Below are 17879 nucleotides of genomic sequence, written 5' to 3'. Positions count from 1 at the left end.
AAACTAAAGCAATAGGTCATAGTTACTGGGTTTCCTTGCACACCTTTTCTTGAACAAATGTGCAACTTTTGAAGTTTCCACTCCTCAGGCAACACTCCTGAATCTAAAGATGCTTGGAAGATTATGGCCAGTTCCTTTGCAATTTCCTGTTACATCCACCAGCAACCTAAGGTGTACTCCATCTATCCTGATCCAGATGGAGTACACCTTACTCAATTAACCCAGTAGAACCTTTCAACTCTATTTTAGGTTGTGCCCACTGTACTAAATGTACCACAGAATCAATTAGAGGAAAAAACTGCAGATGTTGCAAATCTGCAAGAGAGAGAGAAGTCAACCTTTCACATGAAGTTTTCTGAAGGACTCCATTCTGTTCTCCCAGTTCCTCCATCTCCACTGTATCTGTACTGAAGATGAGACCTGCTACAGCATTGTCTTTAACTTGTCTCTCTTTTCTCTAAACTGCAACGTCTCCTATTGGGAGTTGATGAGGCCCCCAATCATATTTCCTCCATTTCCCAGAATTCTAATCTCATCCCATCTCCCACTGGTCAGAGCAAGAATAGGATTCCCCTGGTCTTCACCTTCCACCACATTCAACAATCATCCTCACTAAATTCCACCAATTTCAGATCAGGATTTCACCACCAGACATCTTCCCCTCCCAACATTTCAGAGACCATTCTTTTCAGGACTCCATGGTTCCCTCTTCCATTCCAGCATTAACATTCTCACAACACTTTCCCAGGCAGTTAATGGAAGAGGAAATGCATGCAGTTTTACCTCCTCCCTTCCTACCACCCAGAGACCTGAACAACCCTTCCAATTTAACGTATTGCATTTGATGCTTAAAATGGGATTTTCACAAGTTGTGAAACCAAGAGCAGATCTTCAGCCTCTTCCATTGCTCCAGTGATGTCCTGACATTGCTCATCAGGCAACACCTCACATTGTGTGGGTACATCGTTGCCTCTGGGACTCAGTTTTGCATGTAACAATTTCCCCTTCCTCCCCAAGTTGTGACCACACCTTTGTTTTAATTGTCTTTTAACTGCCTTTTTTTTAAAATAAAGGTAATTGTTAGCTTGACAACTTTCTCTGTACCCTAGCACACACATTCCCCTTGTTCTCTCCACCCAACACGCTCTTTTCCTCGCATCTCCACCTGAAACGTCAAGTCCGTTTCTCCCCCACCCCACGGATGCAGCTTAACGCGTGCTTCCAGTATTCTCTATTTTTGTCCTAACGAAATCAAGTTCTACACATAGAGGGAGAGTCTATGTTGTAATCAACAAGACGCAACCCTTTTCAGGTTCAAATGACTTGCTGGAGAATACCCGGATACAGCGAGGAACCTTGTGTTGTCACCTGGTGCCCGAACAACACACAGGAAAAAAATACAACGTTCATAAAACTGGGCAGATATGTAATGCAGGTTCCTAAAATGGCAGCTGTAGGTGTATTAAACATATCCCAACCCATTTTAAATGGATTTCAGTTTAGTAATTTAATGCATTATTACACATACCCACGGTGGGAGATCTTGTTTAATCTCATTGGTAATCACGAATTTTTCATCGTCCAGCAATTGAAACGCTGCCTGTAGACGAGCACACTTCCAACCTCTGTTTCTCTTCCACCAAATCCACAGCAGGAGCCCGAATACAATCCAGGTGAGGCTCAATCCGAAGTAGCCCATCAAGTAGATGGGGAAAAGGTAAATGAAAGCCTTGGCAAAGTTGGTCAGCAGGTCCATCAGACCCGGAGCCGGGCCGTTCTCCAGGTCATCTCCCGGACCATCCCCGAGCAGCTCTGAAGACACTGAAGTGCTCCGCTCCGGGGACCAGATGCTCCCCCTCGCTCGGGACCTGCCCAACTCCGCCGCCGCACCCCTCATGTTGCTGGCCGGCTCTGAGCAAGCGGGGCTCTGCCGGGCGCACCTTCCACTGCTCGGGATCAAACTTCTCTAACCAGCAAGCAGCTCCGCATTTCCAGCCAATCCCCAGCGCTTTGGACTCTCACCTCCTCCTCCCAACCGGTCTTTCCTGCTCCGGGAACATTCCCGATTGGAATCACGATTTAAACGCTCTCCGTCTCCCTCCACCCTTTCATCCCTGAGCAAAGAGCAAATCTCCGCCTCCAGCTGCACCATAACAAGGGGCGGCCCCTGCTGACTGGCTCGGTAACTTCTCCACTTTGTGTTGCTTTGTTCCCACTCAGTGGCAGTTAGTGAAAAGCCATTAGAAATGCACTTCACTTTACGGCAAGTTACACCTGTGCTTTCGCTATCAATGACCGCTTAGACAAGCAAATCAGTTCCTTGGATTCAGCAGAACCAACAACAGGTTAATTCCCGTAAGTGAGACCGAAGTTTGCCAATTGGCAGGTGCGTATAAATTCAGATCAGGAGTAAAACAGCCATTTTTAACTGGGTTGTGGCGTCTGCAATAATCCCCATTCAAATGGTCTGTTTAAAGAGAACAATCGTTTTGGTTTCTGCTTATTGTAACAATCATTAACAATATGGAAAGTGAAAGCACACAGTTGGTTGTCAACATCTGGTCTTCAGATGCTACTTTAATAGAGGGCTAAAGATTTGTGTCTGGTGGATGAACATTGAGTTTTTTTCTGGAGGGCATGCATTTAAGGCGTGAGGGGGAAAGTTCAAATGAGATGTGAAGGGCAAGTTTTTTTTTAAACAGAGAGTGGTGGGTGCCTGGAATGCATTGCCGGGGTAGTGGTGGAGACAAATACAATACAGGCATTTAAGAGGCTCTTGTACAGGCACATGAATGTGCAGAGAATGTAGGAATATGGACCATATGCAGGCCAAAGGGATGAGGTGTCATTAGCTTAATTAGTTCATGATAGTGTAGCGGTTAGCATAACGTTATTACAGTGCCAGCAACCCAGGTTCAATTCCCGCCACCATCTTTAAGGAGTTTGTACATTCTCCGTGTCTGCATGGGTTTCCTCCTACATTCCAAGTACGTACGGGTTATGAAGTTCTGGGTGCCAGAAGTGTGGCAACACTTGCAGGCTGCCCCCAGAACACTCTACACAAAAGATGCATTTCACTGTGTGTTTCAATGTACATGTGACTAATAAAAGGTATATTATTGTGAGCTGAAGGGCCTGTTCCTGTGCTGTACTATACTGTTCTGTTCTATACTGTTCTATGTTCTAAACAACCAGTAGGAAGAGTTTAAAAAAAATAATCAGCTCCTTAATTACATGTTGCAACAGTCTCTTTTATTCCCAACTCCATTGCAGGAGTCTACAAATAAGGTCGTTCAAATCAATGTACAATATTCAAAAAATATAGTAAAGCAATATGCCACTCCTTAATAATCCTCCAATTTACTTCCATATGTAGAAGGCCCTCAACTCCTCATTAATGGTTTTGACCCTGAATGTAAACTGGCCCAGTGATAGATGTCACCAGACCATGTCCTATCCCAACCTGGACCAAAATGCTCATTCTGCTGATGAATACATTGCCAGCAGAATCAACTCTGGAGTCATAGTGTAATTACAATGCAAATGTTTCATCTTTTCCAAATAAGATTTGGAGCAGTTTATAGAGATTTTTAGGTTGAATTGGTTTTCTGCTCTGTACTTTTGTATGCATAAAAGTGTGATGAGCCAGGTGGCAGATACTGTACCAATTATTTTTCCCCCCCTAAAGTTTTGTTTTCCCTCAGATTGAAATGAAGCTTAAAACTGGTACTACATTCACCAACAAATTCAAGTAATTAAGTGAAAGATCTGGAATTACTAAAAGAAAAGCTTGTCTCATTCACAGTAGTCATGAAACTGCTGGATTGTCAGAAAACTCCATCTGGTTTGCTAACATTGTTCAGGGAAGGAAATTTAGCATCTTCATCTGGTCTGGCTTACACAGCTGTAGACCTACCAACATGGTTATAAAAACACATGCCAGGATACACTTCACAGGTCAGGCAGCATGTATTGACAGTGAAGATTATTCAACAGAACCAGAAAAAAGAAATCAGGACCTTGAAACATTAACAGTTTCTTTTCCCCACAGATGTTGTCTGACTTGCTGAATGTTTCCATTATTCTGTTTTTGTTTCAGTAAAGCAGCCAGTATAACCAAAGACCCCACTCACCCCAGACATTGTGTTTTCCCCTCTCCCATCGGGCAGAAGATACAAAAGCCTGAAAGCACATACCACCAGGCTCAAGGGCAGCTTCTATCCCACTGTTATAGGACTATTGCACGGTTCCTTAGTATGATAAAATGGACTCTTGACCTCACAATCTACCTCGTTATGACCTTGCACTTTATTCTCTACCTGCACTGTACTTTCTCTGTAGCTGTTACACTTTATTCTGCCTTCTGTTATTGTTTTACCTTGTACTACCTCAATGCACTGTGTAATGAATTGATCTGTATGAACAGTATGCAAGACAAGTTTTTCCACTGTCCCTCAGTATATGTGACATTAATAATCCAATTCTAAGATTTCCAGCATCTGCAGTTTTTCGGATTTTCCACTACCAAGACGGTCAACTCTTCACTACCTGCTTAGTTCATGGATAACTACGTATAGGCAATAAGTGCCATTGGGCAGGCACAGTAGTGTAGCAGTTAGTGTAATGCTTTACAGCACCAGTGACCCAGGTTCAATTCTGGCTGCTGTCTGTAAGGAGTTTGTACATTGTGTCTGCTTGGGTTGCCCCCAGAACACTCAACACAAAAGATGCATTTCACTGTATGTTTCAATGTACATGTGACTAAAAAAGATATCTTATATGCCCATTTAATGAATAAATTTAAAAAAAATTTCCTTCATTGATGCTGGGTCTAAATCTGGAGCACCCTACCCAACACAATGGGATCACAAGTATCAGAAGGATTGCAGTAGTTTAAAAAGGTGCGATACCACCATCTTTTCAAGAGTCTTTATGGATGTGTAATGGTCAGAAATGACAACACTGCATAACTGCTGCCAAGTTGAAATGTGACTTAATTAGGTTGATGGTTATCTTAAAAGCCTCCCATTTGTCTTGACATTTTTTGTTTTCCATCCTGCCTCCTAAAATCATGTCCCTTTTATATTATCGTAACCATCATAATTGTTACATCATACAAAAGGATTACCAGCTCTTAGATATTCACTGTAGATAGGAGGCTTCTGAGGAGCAATGTTATAGAATTAGATAGATTGTAACAGACCTTGTTTCCTGGAATAACATATTTTCAGTCTGCCACATGATATTTTAACTATTAGTTTTCGATGAAGCTACTTTAGTTGAATTAAGCAATTAGTTTAGTGATGCCATGGAGACTGCTTAATTGCCTGCTTTGGCTTGTGGTGACATGCATCCTCTTTTCAGGCCTCAGTGTATATATTATACACACACACACACACACACACACACTCACACAGTGACAGCACAAAGCAAAATGTTAACTCAGCACTTTAGTTTTATTCTGTTTGATTCACTGAACTCTGTCTGAGCTTTGCAATAGGCTAAATGGATCAGATTAAATTTGTTTCCATTCTGGAAAAATTCTCCAATTTAATATCATCAATTATTTGGGGATTAAGGCACATGGAAGTGTGAGGGAGAAGAGAGAAAGTGAGATGAGATGCAGAAAAAAACCCAAGAAATATAGTGAAATGATTGTGTAATGATACACTTTCATTATCTAGAAATTATTAAATCTTTAATAAGAACATTATGATTTGGAGTAGAGTTTGTTCTTTGACCACAAAATATCTTGGATTATCATAGATTAGAAACTGGAGGTGATTAACAATTCAACCATCTGTCAAATGTTTTGAATCATCAAACCAGAGGCACATGAAGCTGAAAGAACATATCAAGCCACCATCAGTTCTGAAGAGTGGAAGGAATGACCAAAGTAGTCTTGGCAATTTGGTTGAGAAAGAAGCCATAATCTCAGAAGGAAATGACCACAGGTCTAGGCAATGTTGCTCAAATTTTCTTGCCCCTGACTTGCCTAACTTCATGAGGGATTACAAAGGAGAACTTCCCTATCTTTCTACCTGCTACATCTTTTTAAATTTGCACAAAAAATGAAAAGAAATACAGTATTACCTGCGATGTTTCATACAACACAAGTGGAATTTAGTGGAATCAACTTTTGAAGTAAATAGTCCTAGAAAGAGAGAAACAGCTCCCAAATGATAATGATAAAAGCAAGGGAGTAGATTGCCATGGTCGGTCAGTTTTAGAAAAAATGTTCATATTTAGTGATTTCAGTAGTGTACTTTCAAAAGGGAAATGTGGGCAAATTTGTCATGTTTGGAGATCAGAAACTAAACACATACTATGTGTAATACAGAAAGCAAAATGTACCTTTAAAAATAAGTCAAAAGTGCACTTATATTTAACTCCCCCCCCCCCCCCCCCCCCCCCCCCCCCCCCCCAAGGGTAACATTGACAGACTCAAACTCTCACCTTTCCCCAGGATCACATTTATCAATCTGAGACACATCATCCTTAAAAGGGAACAGTTCCAATCTGTTTTCTTTCATTTTCTGATTTTCTTAGCACAGAGACTGCATTTTATTTGAAAAAATGTTGCTCACCCTAAAGTACAATCCCTAAAAATCTGGGATGTCAATGATTGTTTTTTGAGATTCTCAACTATTTTGTTTACATGATTTCCCCTTCCACATTTGATAAATGTCAGAGGAACAAAGTGTACCACAAAGTGATAACACTACAAGGTTTGTATTATTCATCATTCAACCATTTATTTTTGATTGACTTTTTTTAAAAAAATCAGTCAATATGGGAATGCAAACATTATGAGGAGAACTGGAACTTGAACAGCCTCTTGTTGGACATAAATTTGTACTACTACATTAACTATGCTAAAGGTAAAGTAATGGTTAGGATTAGACTTTGACAACTCAACTCAGTTAAGCTTGAGGAAAGTGACTTGCTAATTCAATAGGAAGCAGGGTGTTGGGAATACTGGGTCATTATTTTGTTACCATTTTTTTTGTTGCTGTGGTAAAAATAACTAAGTCTAAACATATGAACAATTTACAAGAATTTAGTTGATAATTCAAATAAAGGTTTAAAAAAAGTAATAACTTCTGGTTATAACCTGTTTGCAATACACTCAGGGAACTTGGATCAGAAATGTTAATTCTGTTTCTTTCCAGAGATGCTGCCTGACCTGAAGTCAGAGAGAGTCAGAGCAATACAGCATGGATACAGGCCCTTCAGCCCAACCAGTCCATACCGACCACCCAGCTAGTCCTAATTTCCTGCATTTGGCCCATATCCCTCCAAACACCTATCCATGATACTTAAATGATACTATTGTACCTGCCTCAATCACTTACTCTGGCAGCTCATTCCATATACTCACCAGCCTCTGTGTGGAAAAAGTTGCCCCTCAGATCACTTAAATCTTTCCCCTCTCACCCTAAACCTATACCCCCCAGTTTTAGACTCCCTTACCCTAGGGGAAAAAAACTGCTACCATCCACCTTACTTATGTCTCTCATAATCTTAAACACTTTATAAAGTCACCCCTCATTCTCTTACATTCCAAGGAATAAAGACCTAGCCTGGCCAACCTCTTCCTACAACTCAGGCCTTCTGGTCCTGGCAACATCTTTGTAAATCTTGTCTGCATTCTTTCCTGTTTAACCTGTGGAGTGATTCTAGCATTTTGTGTTTTTATTACTTAAGATGTCCAGCAGTGTGGAATCTTCAGGATAAAAGTCACCGATGGTACCTGGAAACATGACCTTCATCGTGAGAAAAATTCTCCTCAATCTACCACAGCCTGCACATTGAGGAATGGAAACTTTCAGTTCATAAAATAGTCCAGGTTATTAAAAAGCTCCCTAATGGGAACTGAATTATCAATGGCTACCTACACACTTAGGAAGCCAGTAATGTTGGCAATTCTCAGTGGCTGAGACACCATCTGTTCCCCTTTGAAATCAAAGCAGATGAAATTATTCCTTTAGGAGTAGAGAACCTGGCTGACCTCAATCTTTGGTAAGCTGCAGTTTGGTAAAAATAAATAGAGATCTGCTGCTGCCAGTTATAACATTTGTGATGAGGAAATGGAAAACCAATGTGACCTTGACTGCCACAGGGAGAGCTATCCAGGCCCAAGATTGTGGCCAGTGGTTTCCTTGCAGAATGTTATTATCTCAGAGATGGCAGGCTTGGAAAACCAGAGGGCTCCAATTATGATGCAGTACCTCTCATGACTTGGTGGGAGTAGAGTCTTCACTGATGGATGTGTCTTTGACATACGCTCAGAGGTCTCTGGCCCAACCTGACTGGTGAGGTATGCTCACAACTTTGCTTTTAGTAATGGAATGCTGTCAGTAGTATCTCCACTGAGACATCCATGGAATGAATATTTCACCAGCTAAATGCTAGAGAAAACATTCACTGTAGCACACTTTTCACCTTGGAAGTGTTTGTGTAGCCAGTAGCGGGTTGCAAAACTGTCCAGTCAGGTTTCCAGATGTCCACTGAGTGACTTTTTAAAGAGCAAAAAAAAAAGCAGCTAGTCCATGTGAGGCTGTCAAATGAGAGTTGCGGCGTGGACATTTCTACTCCAGTTTATACCAACATGGATAAAAATCAGTGTTTGGCAAAAAGTGACATCATTGGTGTACTTGATGGTAGGGAAACATGAGGCAATCGAATGTGAATAGTGTACAGAAGAGCATCATTCAATTTTGCACCCAGCAAATTTTCACCTGTGTGTAAATAAAATGCATTAAGCAATCCAGTTTCTAGGCTATGGTTTAAGACAACTAGTGTTATTCTGTTTGGCATAATTTGGTTTCCCATGAGTAGCAGACCAATAATAGAAACAGATGTAAATCATAAGTCATGCTGTAGTACAGAAACAGGCAATTAACTAATTGTTGTTAACTGGAAGCTAAATTCAAGATATGGGCAATTGATCTTCCCACCTGTTTTCTCTTCTTCTTTGAAGGCAGCATTTCCCATTCCAATGCAATTCCAATCTAGATTTCATTGGTAACCCACATTCATGTACTTTTTCCCCCAGCAGAGATTAGTAATAATCAGAAATGGGAATCCAGAATTATTTATTTTAGCCACACACATCAAGATCAATTTCTTGATCTAATGATCCATTTGATTGGATTCCAGTGCTTACCACCAATTAGCTTATGATTTTAAATAAAAGGCCTCCTTTGATTCACCATTGATGGACAGAAGGGAAAGTACACAAAGGGAAATGATACACTAGATTACATGCAATTGGGAAGCTGGTATGGAGCATAAGTACCAACCTACTGGGCTGAATAATGTAATTCTGGGTTTAGATTCTACAAGTATCAATTGAACATTAACCTAGTATAATGGTGTTCTCAGTACCCATTTTAAAAAAATTTCCATTCTGATTCCTGAAATGTTGTTTACTTTATGATATACCCATTTTCTTTGTACCAAATTTCAGGGATATTCATGCAGTTGGGACAGGCAGATATTTTTTCCTTTTAGGGCCCCATCAAACTCACCAGAACGAATGTGAAAATAATGTGGTTGTGACTCATTGAAGGATTATCCTTGAAAATTCAGGATCTCCCTATCATGCTATCACAACGAATAGGAAGCACTGATGAGAACAAGAGCCTTCACCTCATTGGTCAATAGTACTGGGTTTTCATGTATTGTGCATTGAATCCTTCCAGGAAGAGAAGTGGGAAGGTACTTTTGGTAATTCCTCAAGTAAATACATGCAATAAACATCAAATACCATTCATCAATGCCCCATCATCTCTGGAAAGAATTAACTTTAAATATATTCTATAATTGTTATAGAACTGACACTCAGTTGTAATTTCATCATATGGTAAATGCGAGACACCTAGATGGTCCACCATACAATCATGTTTTATGAAATGAGATATTCACAGATGTTAATTTTGCTTTTAAAAGCCAATTGCCACAGAACCTAGGAGAAAGTTTCTTGCTCATCAGGCTGTAATCTTTCTTCAAAGATTTATTACCCCTTCATCTATTCCTGTAACTTTCAATTGATTTTAATTGCTGACTTGAGGGAAATAGGGTAACTGGAAAACCTAAATTTTGCATTCCAACTTCCATTTATAAAGCATCTTTATAATAAAGGCATTTCAAAAGCGTGCTATCAAACAAATACTTGATACTAAGCCACACTAGGAAATATTAGGCAGATGGCCAAAAACTTGATCATAGAGCCTGGTTCCAAAGGATGTCAAAGGAGAAGCAGAGAAACATATTTGGGGCAGGGGAAATCCCTAAGCCTTGAAAACTGAAGGCATGTCTCTCAGTGATGAAGTAATTATATTTTGGGATAAACAAGAGGACAGAATTGGAGTGCCTATAACTTGGAGTTTAATAGGCCTGGAATATGGAGGGACAAAGATACTACAATGAGAATTGTAAAATTGTACTGGTGCTTGATCAACAGGAAGTGCAAGTCAGCAAGCATGGAAGTGATGTGCAAATGAAACTTTGGATAAGTTTGGGAGAGAGTAGCATTGAATGACCTCGTGGTTATGGAAATTGAACAGGAGTGCACTGCAATTGTTGTCTAGATGTAACAATGCTATAAATGAGGGCTTTAACAGATGAGTTGAGGCAAGGGGAGATGTGGAAATAGCAGTCTTACTGATCATATGAATACAAATTCAAAAACTCAATTTAAGGTCAAATATAAGTAGATTATGAACAGTGTTCAATTTCAGTCAGACACTACGAGGGATGGCATTGATATGCAAGGAATTGAGTTTATGACAGGATCAAAGACAACAGCTTCAGTCACAAGTGAGATTTGTTTCTATTTTGGATATTTGACACTATTTGGAAAACATAGGTGGATTGATAGAGTTTTTGATTAAATGCAAGTCTCTTAATGAACCACCACTGGTAAAGAGTTTGAGTTTTAACTATTATCTAGATGTGGTAGAAGTTTCTTCTGTGGTCTGATCTATGCGAGTGAATTTGAACAGTTTCAATTCAATTCCAGAAAAAAAGGACTGCAGATAAAAGTGCATATTACTTGTATTAATACTGGCATACCAAAGGGTTGCAGAGAAATAGCTGCTACAAGAATATTTTAAACACAAAGTTATTTGTCATGACAAAGTACATAGAACACTACAGTACAGTACAGGCCCTTTGGCCCACAATGTTGTGCCAACATTTTATCCTACTCTAAGATCTATTAACCCTTGCCTCCCACATAGCCCTCCATTTCTCTATCATCCATGTGTCTATTTAAGAGTCTCTTAAATGTCCTTGATGTACCTACCCACACAACCTCTGCCGGCAGTGCATTCCACACCCACCACTAAAAAACTTACCCCTGACATCCCCCTTATATCTTCCTCCAATCACCTTGAAATTGTGTCCCCTCATGTTAGCCATTGTCACCCTGGGAAAAAGTCCAATCGATCTATGCCTCTTATACACTTCTATCAAGTCACCTCTCATCCTCCTTCTCTCCAAAGAGAAGCTCTAGCTCAATCAACCTATTCTCATAAGACATGCTCTCCAATCCAGGCAGCATCCTGGTAAATCTCCTCTGCACCCTCTAAAGCTTCCACATCCTTCCTATAATGAGGCAACCAGAACAAAACAATACTCCAACTGTGGTCTAACCAGAGTTCTATAGAGCTGCAACATTACCTCACTGCTTTTGAACTCAATACCCCTAACTAGTGAAGGCCAACCCACCATATGCCTTCTTAACAACCCTATCAACCTGCGTAGCAACCTTGAGGGATCTATGGACATGGACCCCAAGATCCCTTTGTTCCTCCACACTGTTAAGAGTCCTGCCATTAACCTTGTATTCTGCCTTCAAATTCAATCTCCCAAAGTGTATCACTTCACATTTTTCTGGGTTGAATGCCATCCACCACTTCTCAGCCCAGGTCTGCATCCTATCAATGTCCTGTTGTAATCTACAGCAGCCTTCTACACTATCCACAACACTACCAACCTTTGTGTCATCAGCAAACTTATTAACCCACTCTTCCACATCCTCCAAGTTATTTATAAAAAAATTTAGAAGAGCAGGTGTCCCAGAACAGATCCCTGCAGAACACCACTGGTCACTGACCTCCAGGCAGAATACACTCCATCTTCCACCACCCTGTCTTCTATGGGTGGGCCAATTCTGAATCCACACAGCCAAGTTTCCCTGGATCCTATGCCTCCTGACTTTCTGAATGAGCCTTCCATGAGGAACCTTATCAAATGCCTTACTAAAATCCATGTACACCACATCCACTGCTCTACCTTCATGTGCTTTGTCACATCCTCAAAGAAGTCAATCAGGCTCATGAGGCATGACCTGCCCCTCAAAGCTATGCTGACTGTCCCTAATCAGCCTATGCTTCTCCAAATGCCCATAAATCCTGTCTCTAAGAATCTTCTCCAGTAATTTGCCCACCACTGAAGTAAGACTCACTGGTCTGTAATTCCCAGGGTTATCCCTGCTCCCTTTCTTAAACAAAGGAACATTTGCCACCCTCCAATCATCTGGCACGACTCCTGTGGCCAGTGAGGATGCAAAGATCATCACCAAAGGCGCAACAATCTCTTCCCTCGCTTCCCATAAAACCTTGGATATATCCCGTCTGGCCCCAGTGACTTATCTATCCCAATGTTTTTCAAAAATTCCAGCACATCCTCTTTCCTCACGTCAACATGCCCTAGCATATCAGCCTGTTGTACGTCATCCTCATAAATGTCCTGGTCTCTCTGGTGAATACTGAAGCGAAGTATTCATTAAGAACCTCCCCCACCTCTACCTCTTCTGACTCCAGGCACATGTTTCCTCTTATCCCTGATCAGTCCTACCTTCACTCTAGTCATCTCCTATTCTTCACATAGGTGTAGGACACCTTGGGGTTTTCCTTGATTGTACTTGCCAAGAACTTCTCATGCCTTCTTCTAGCTCTCCTAAGTCCATTCTTAAGCTCCCTCCTGGCTACCTTGTAGCTCTGTCTAATCCATGCTTTCTAAACCTCAGGTAAGCTTCTTTCTTCTTCTTGACAAGATATTCTACATCTTGTGTCAACCACGGTTCCTTCACTCTACCATCCTTACCCTGCCTCAATGGGACAAACCTATCCAGAGCCCCCTGCACGTATTCCTTAAACAACCTCCACATTTCCACTGTATACTTCCCCAAGAACATCTGTTCCCAATTTACACTCCCAAATTCCTGCCTAAGAGCATCATAATTCCCCCTCCCCCAGTTAAATACTTACCTATGTTGTCTGCTCCTATCCCTCTCCAATGCTAAGGTAAAGGTCAAGGAATTATGGTCACTATCTCCAAAGATGCTCTCCTACTGAGAGATCTGAAATCCAATCAGGCTCATTGTCTAGTATCAGGTCCAGAATGGTCTCTCCTCTAGTCAGCCTGTCCACATAGTGTGTCAAGAATCCTTCCTGGACACACCAAGCAAACTCCATCCCATCTATTCCCTTTACACTAAGGAGGTGCCAATCAATATTAGGGAAGTTGAAATCACCCATGACAACTACCCTGTTATTTTTGCACCTCTCCAAAATCTGCCTCCCGATCTGCTCCTCAGTGTCTTTGCTGCTATTGGGGGGGGGTGGTGGTGGGGTTCTGTAGAATACTCCCAAGAGTGATTGCTCCCTTCCTGTTTCTGACTTCCACCCACACTGACTCAGTGGACGATCCCTCCAGGACATCCTCCCTTTCTACAGCTGTGATACTGTCCCTGATCAGCAAAGCCACTCCCCCACCTCTTTTACCTCCATCCCTATCCCTTCTGAAACATCTAAACCCTGGAATATCCAGCAGAGATTCCTGCCCTTGAGACAGCCAAGTCTCTGTTATGGCCACCACGTCATAGTTCCACATACTTACCCATGCTTTAAGTTCATCAACCTTGTTCCTGATACTTCTGCATTAAAGTTGACACACTTCAGCCCATCCAACTGACTGCAATTTTGCCCTTTCAAATGCCTATCCTTCCTCACAGTCTCTCTACACTCTGCATCTACTTGTACACTAAATGCATCAACCTCTGACCTATCACTCTGGTGCCCATCCCCCGGAAAACGAGTTTAAACCCTCCCCAACAGTTCCAGCAAACCTGCCTGCAAGATTATTGGTCCTCCTCCAGTTCAGGTGTAACCTGTCCCTTTTGTATAGGTCGTACCTTCCCCAGAAGAGATCCCAATGGTCAACAAATCTGAAACCCTGTCCCCGCACCAATTCCTCAGTCATGCATTCATCTGCCAAATCATCCTATTCTTACCCTCACTGGCGCACAGGCAGCAATCCAAAGATTATTACCCTTGAGGTCCTGCTTTTCAGCTTCCTACATAGCTTCCTATATTCCCTCTTCAGGACCTCATCTCTTTTCCTTCCTATGTCATTGGTACCAATATGTACCACAATCTCTGGCTGTTCACTCTCCCCCTTCAGAATGCTGTGGACCTGATCTGAGACATCCCTGACCCTGGCACCAGGGAGGCAACATACCATCCGGGAGCCTCTTTCACATCCACAGAATCTCCTGTCTGCCTCCCTTACTATGGAATCCCCTATCACTACTACGTTCCTCCCCACTTCCTTTCTGCACCACACTACCAGGCTCAGTGCCAGGGACCTGGTCACTGCAGCTTTCCCCGGTAGGTCCCCTGGCAACAGTATCCAAAGCAGTATACCTGTTATTGAGGGGAATGGCCACAGGGGTACTCTGAACTACCTGCCTATTCTCAGTCCTTCTTCTGACAGTCACCCAGCTACCTGCCTGATACAGCTTAGGAGTGACTGCCTCCCTGTAGCTCTTATCTATGAACTCCCTGTTCTCCCATAGGAGCTAAAGGTCATTCAGCTGCAGCTCCAGTTCCCTAACACAGCCTGTAAGGAGCTGCAGCTGGATGCACCTCATGCAGATGTAGTTGTCAGGGAGACTAGATATCTCCCAGAACTCCCACATTTCACAAGCTAAACACACCACTGATCCTGGAGCCATTCTCACTACTCTGGCCTGACACTAAAGGAAACACCAAAGCAAAGAAAGAAAGGAATTTACCTTCACCTCTTCTCACCAAAGCCTCAATACCACACCCTAACACTGACCCACTCAAACAATGGCCACTCCTAAAATAGCTGCTCCACTTATACCTGCCTTACCTTCACTTGCTGCTGTTAATAGGCCAATCAACTGGTAACAATCTGCAAATGTGCCTCGTTTAGACTTTTGCAAGGTGAAACTCACAAGCACAGGCACAGAGACTCACCTCTTTTAGAAGATTTAAATGGATTAAGCTTAATCTGATCAGAAGGCAGACAAATATACCAGGTGAAATAATATTAAAATCTAGAATGGGCTTCAGCTTTATATTAAACTTTTTGATGTAAAATATGATCAAGGTCAGGGTTGGCTTATCTACATCTTTGATACCCGAGTCAGGACATGAATCAATGAGCCTAAGAACCACCCCCTAGAAAACATGATCATAATAGAAAACAATTCAGCAGTATTTCTGTTTTTAAAAAAATCATAGTATATACACTTTAATATCTTCATGCCTTCAATACATACAAGGATTACACTGTATAGATGGGGACGTGCAGAAGCCTTGTTAGTTTCAAAAGACTCAATCTTCTTGATGCCTGGGACCCCAATTTTTATTTACTTTTGGTCAGTTGATTTCAAGAATCACCATACAGAATCAGAAAATGCCAGAAATACTCAGCTAGTCTGGCAGAGTTAATGTTCGACCTGAAACATGAACTGTTTCTCTTTTCACAGATGCTGCCCGATCTGTTGAGCGTTTCTGGCATTTTCTGTTTTTATTTCAGATTTTTAACATCTGCATCTTTTTTTGTTATATTTTTATGGCTTTTGGCCAGTTGCATACATTTCAGTAGCTTGGCTTCTAATATTCACTGAAGAACAAGAGGATAATTGTCCAAGATTTTATGTAAAATAGAAAATGCCATTAGAAGAGTTTCTGGATACTCAAAAGCATTGAAACACAGTTTTGCACTGTATAAAAACGCATTGTAAAACTTACCCTGGGAATTCTACATCCTGTAAAGCTGGTAAATCAAATGTGAAAGCTGTAATTAGTACTTTATAAATGGGCACAAACCATTCTTTCAATAGAGATACTGAAGAATGGAAATGTCAGTGGCTGATAGTTATTAAAAAGCATGGCTTACGAACAAGTGCATCTATTTATTCCTGTTTACAGCGAGAAACTGGTTAGAGGACTTGATAGAGATGAAAAAAAATATCTTGAGAAAAGTCAGCAATTAATAATGGATGACATGGGGCATTTGCACAACTGTTCTTCCCTAAAGTTCTTGCCAAAAAAATTTTATTTAATATAGAGAATTCACCAGACCATTTATTGTGTTTCCCCTACCTCTCAAGCTTTGTCTAAGTGCCACGTAGGTGCCCTTGGGGATTAATTTTAGTTGAAACCATGAAGCAAAGAGGAAGAGCTAGGAAGTTGAAGGGCCAAACATGATGAAAGCACAGGGGAATAAAAAGAGTGGAGGCTCCTTAAACATCGCCACACAGAGTAAATTTTAGATAAATGTAACCTCCAAGAACATGAAACAATAGATCGGGAATAGGCCATCTAGTCTTTGAGCTGGTTCTGTCATTAAGATCACTGTTGTTCTTCTACCTCTAATTTTCCAGCACTATCCCCAGATCCCTTGATTCCTTTAAGATCTAGAAATCTATTAGACATAGAGTTATATAGCATTGCGACAGGACATTCGGCTCACCAGTTCCATGCTGACCATTGTGCCTATCTGTACTAATCCCACTTGCCTGCATTAATTCTATATTCCTCTTTGCCTTGCTCGTTCAAGCACCTGTCCAGATCCCTCTTATATATTGTTACTGTTCCTGCTTCCACCATCTCCTCTGGCAGCTCATTTATGTGTAAACCTATCCCTCAGATTCCCTTTAAACCTCCTCCTTCTCACTTTAAACCTATGCCCTCTAGTTTTAGATACCCCTACCATGGGAAAGAGATTCTAGCTATCTATCCCATCTATGCCTCTAATAATTTTATATACCTCTATCATGTCACCTCTCAGCCTCCTTCACTCCAGGGTAAATAGACCAAACATATCCAATTTCTCCATATACCTCAAGCTCTCTAATCCAGACAACATCCTTATGAATCTTCTGTGCACCCTCTCTAGCTTAATCGCATCTTTCCTCTGGTGTGGTGACCAAAACTGCGTACAGTAGTCTGTAACAATGTTACAGTTGAAGTCCCAACTCTTGTACTCAGTACCTTGGCTGATGAAGGCAAGTATGCCATAAACTTTCTTCACAACCATGCCCACCTGTGTTGCCATGTTCAGGGAACAATGTACTTCAACCCCAAAGTCTCTCTGTTCAGCAAGACTCTCCAGTGCCCTGCCAATCACTATGTATGTCCTGCCCTGGTTTAACTTCCATCTGCCACTCCTTTGCCCACTTTCCCAGTTGATCTATATTCTGTTGTAACCTTAGAGAAGTTTCTTCTCTGTTCACTATACCACAAATTTTGATGTCATCAGCAAACTTACTAATCATGCCACCTATTTCCTCATCCAAGTCATTAATATACGAGACAAACAATAGAGGACCTAGCAACGATTTCTGCGACACACAACTGGTCACAGGCCTCCTGTCTAAAAAAAAACTCACTTTGTCTCCTTCCACCAAGCCAACTTTGATTTCCAACGAGCTAGCTCATCCTGCATCTCATGTGATCTAACCTTCTGGACCAGCCAATCATGTGGGACCTTGTCAAAGCCCTTGCTAAAATCCTTGTAGACAACATCTGGTGCTCTGCCTTTATCGATCC

At 41.4% G+C, this 17879-nt stretch overlaps 1 protein-coding gene across 2 annotated transcripts in view; it reads right to left on the bottom strand.

Moving 5' to 3' along the window:
- LOC127569934 (extended synaptotagmin-3-like) overlaps window positions 1–2297 on the bottom strand; it is an 81077-nt gene extending 78780 nt beyond the window's left edge. Inside the window, exon 1 of one of the 2 annotated variants that reach the window (XM_052015025.1) lies at window positions 1529–2297. In XM_052015025.1, the coding sequence (XP_051870985.1) occupies window positions 1529–1897 (369 nt within the window). In that variant the 5' untranslated portion in view covers window positions 1898–2297. The remainder of the gene's footprint in view (window positions 1–1528) is intronic. The other variant, XM_052015017.1, reaches the window with a different exon arrangement.
- Between the last annotated feature and the right edge of the window lie 15582 nt (window positions 2298–17879).

This window comes from Pristis pectinata, chromosome 1, assembly GCF_009764475.1.
Source record: "Pristis pectinata isolate sPriPec2 chromosome 1, sPriPec2.1.pri, whole genome shotgun sequence".
Taxonomy (NCBI): domain Eukaryota; kingdom Metazoa; phylum Chordata; class Chondrichthyes; order Rhinopristiformes; family Pristidae; genus Pristis; species Pristis pectinata.
Note: the sequence above shows the minus strand (reverse complement) of the source record. Positions and strands in the feature narration are given on the sequence as shown.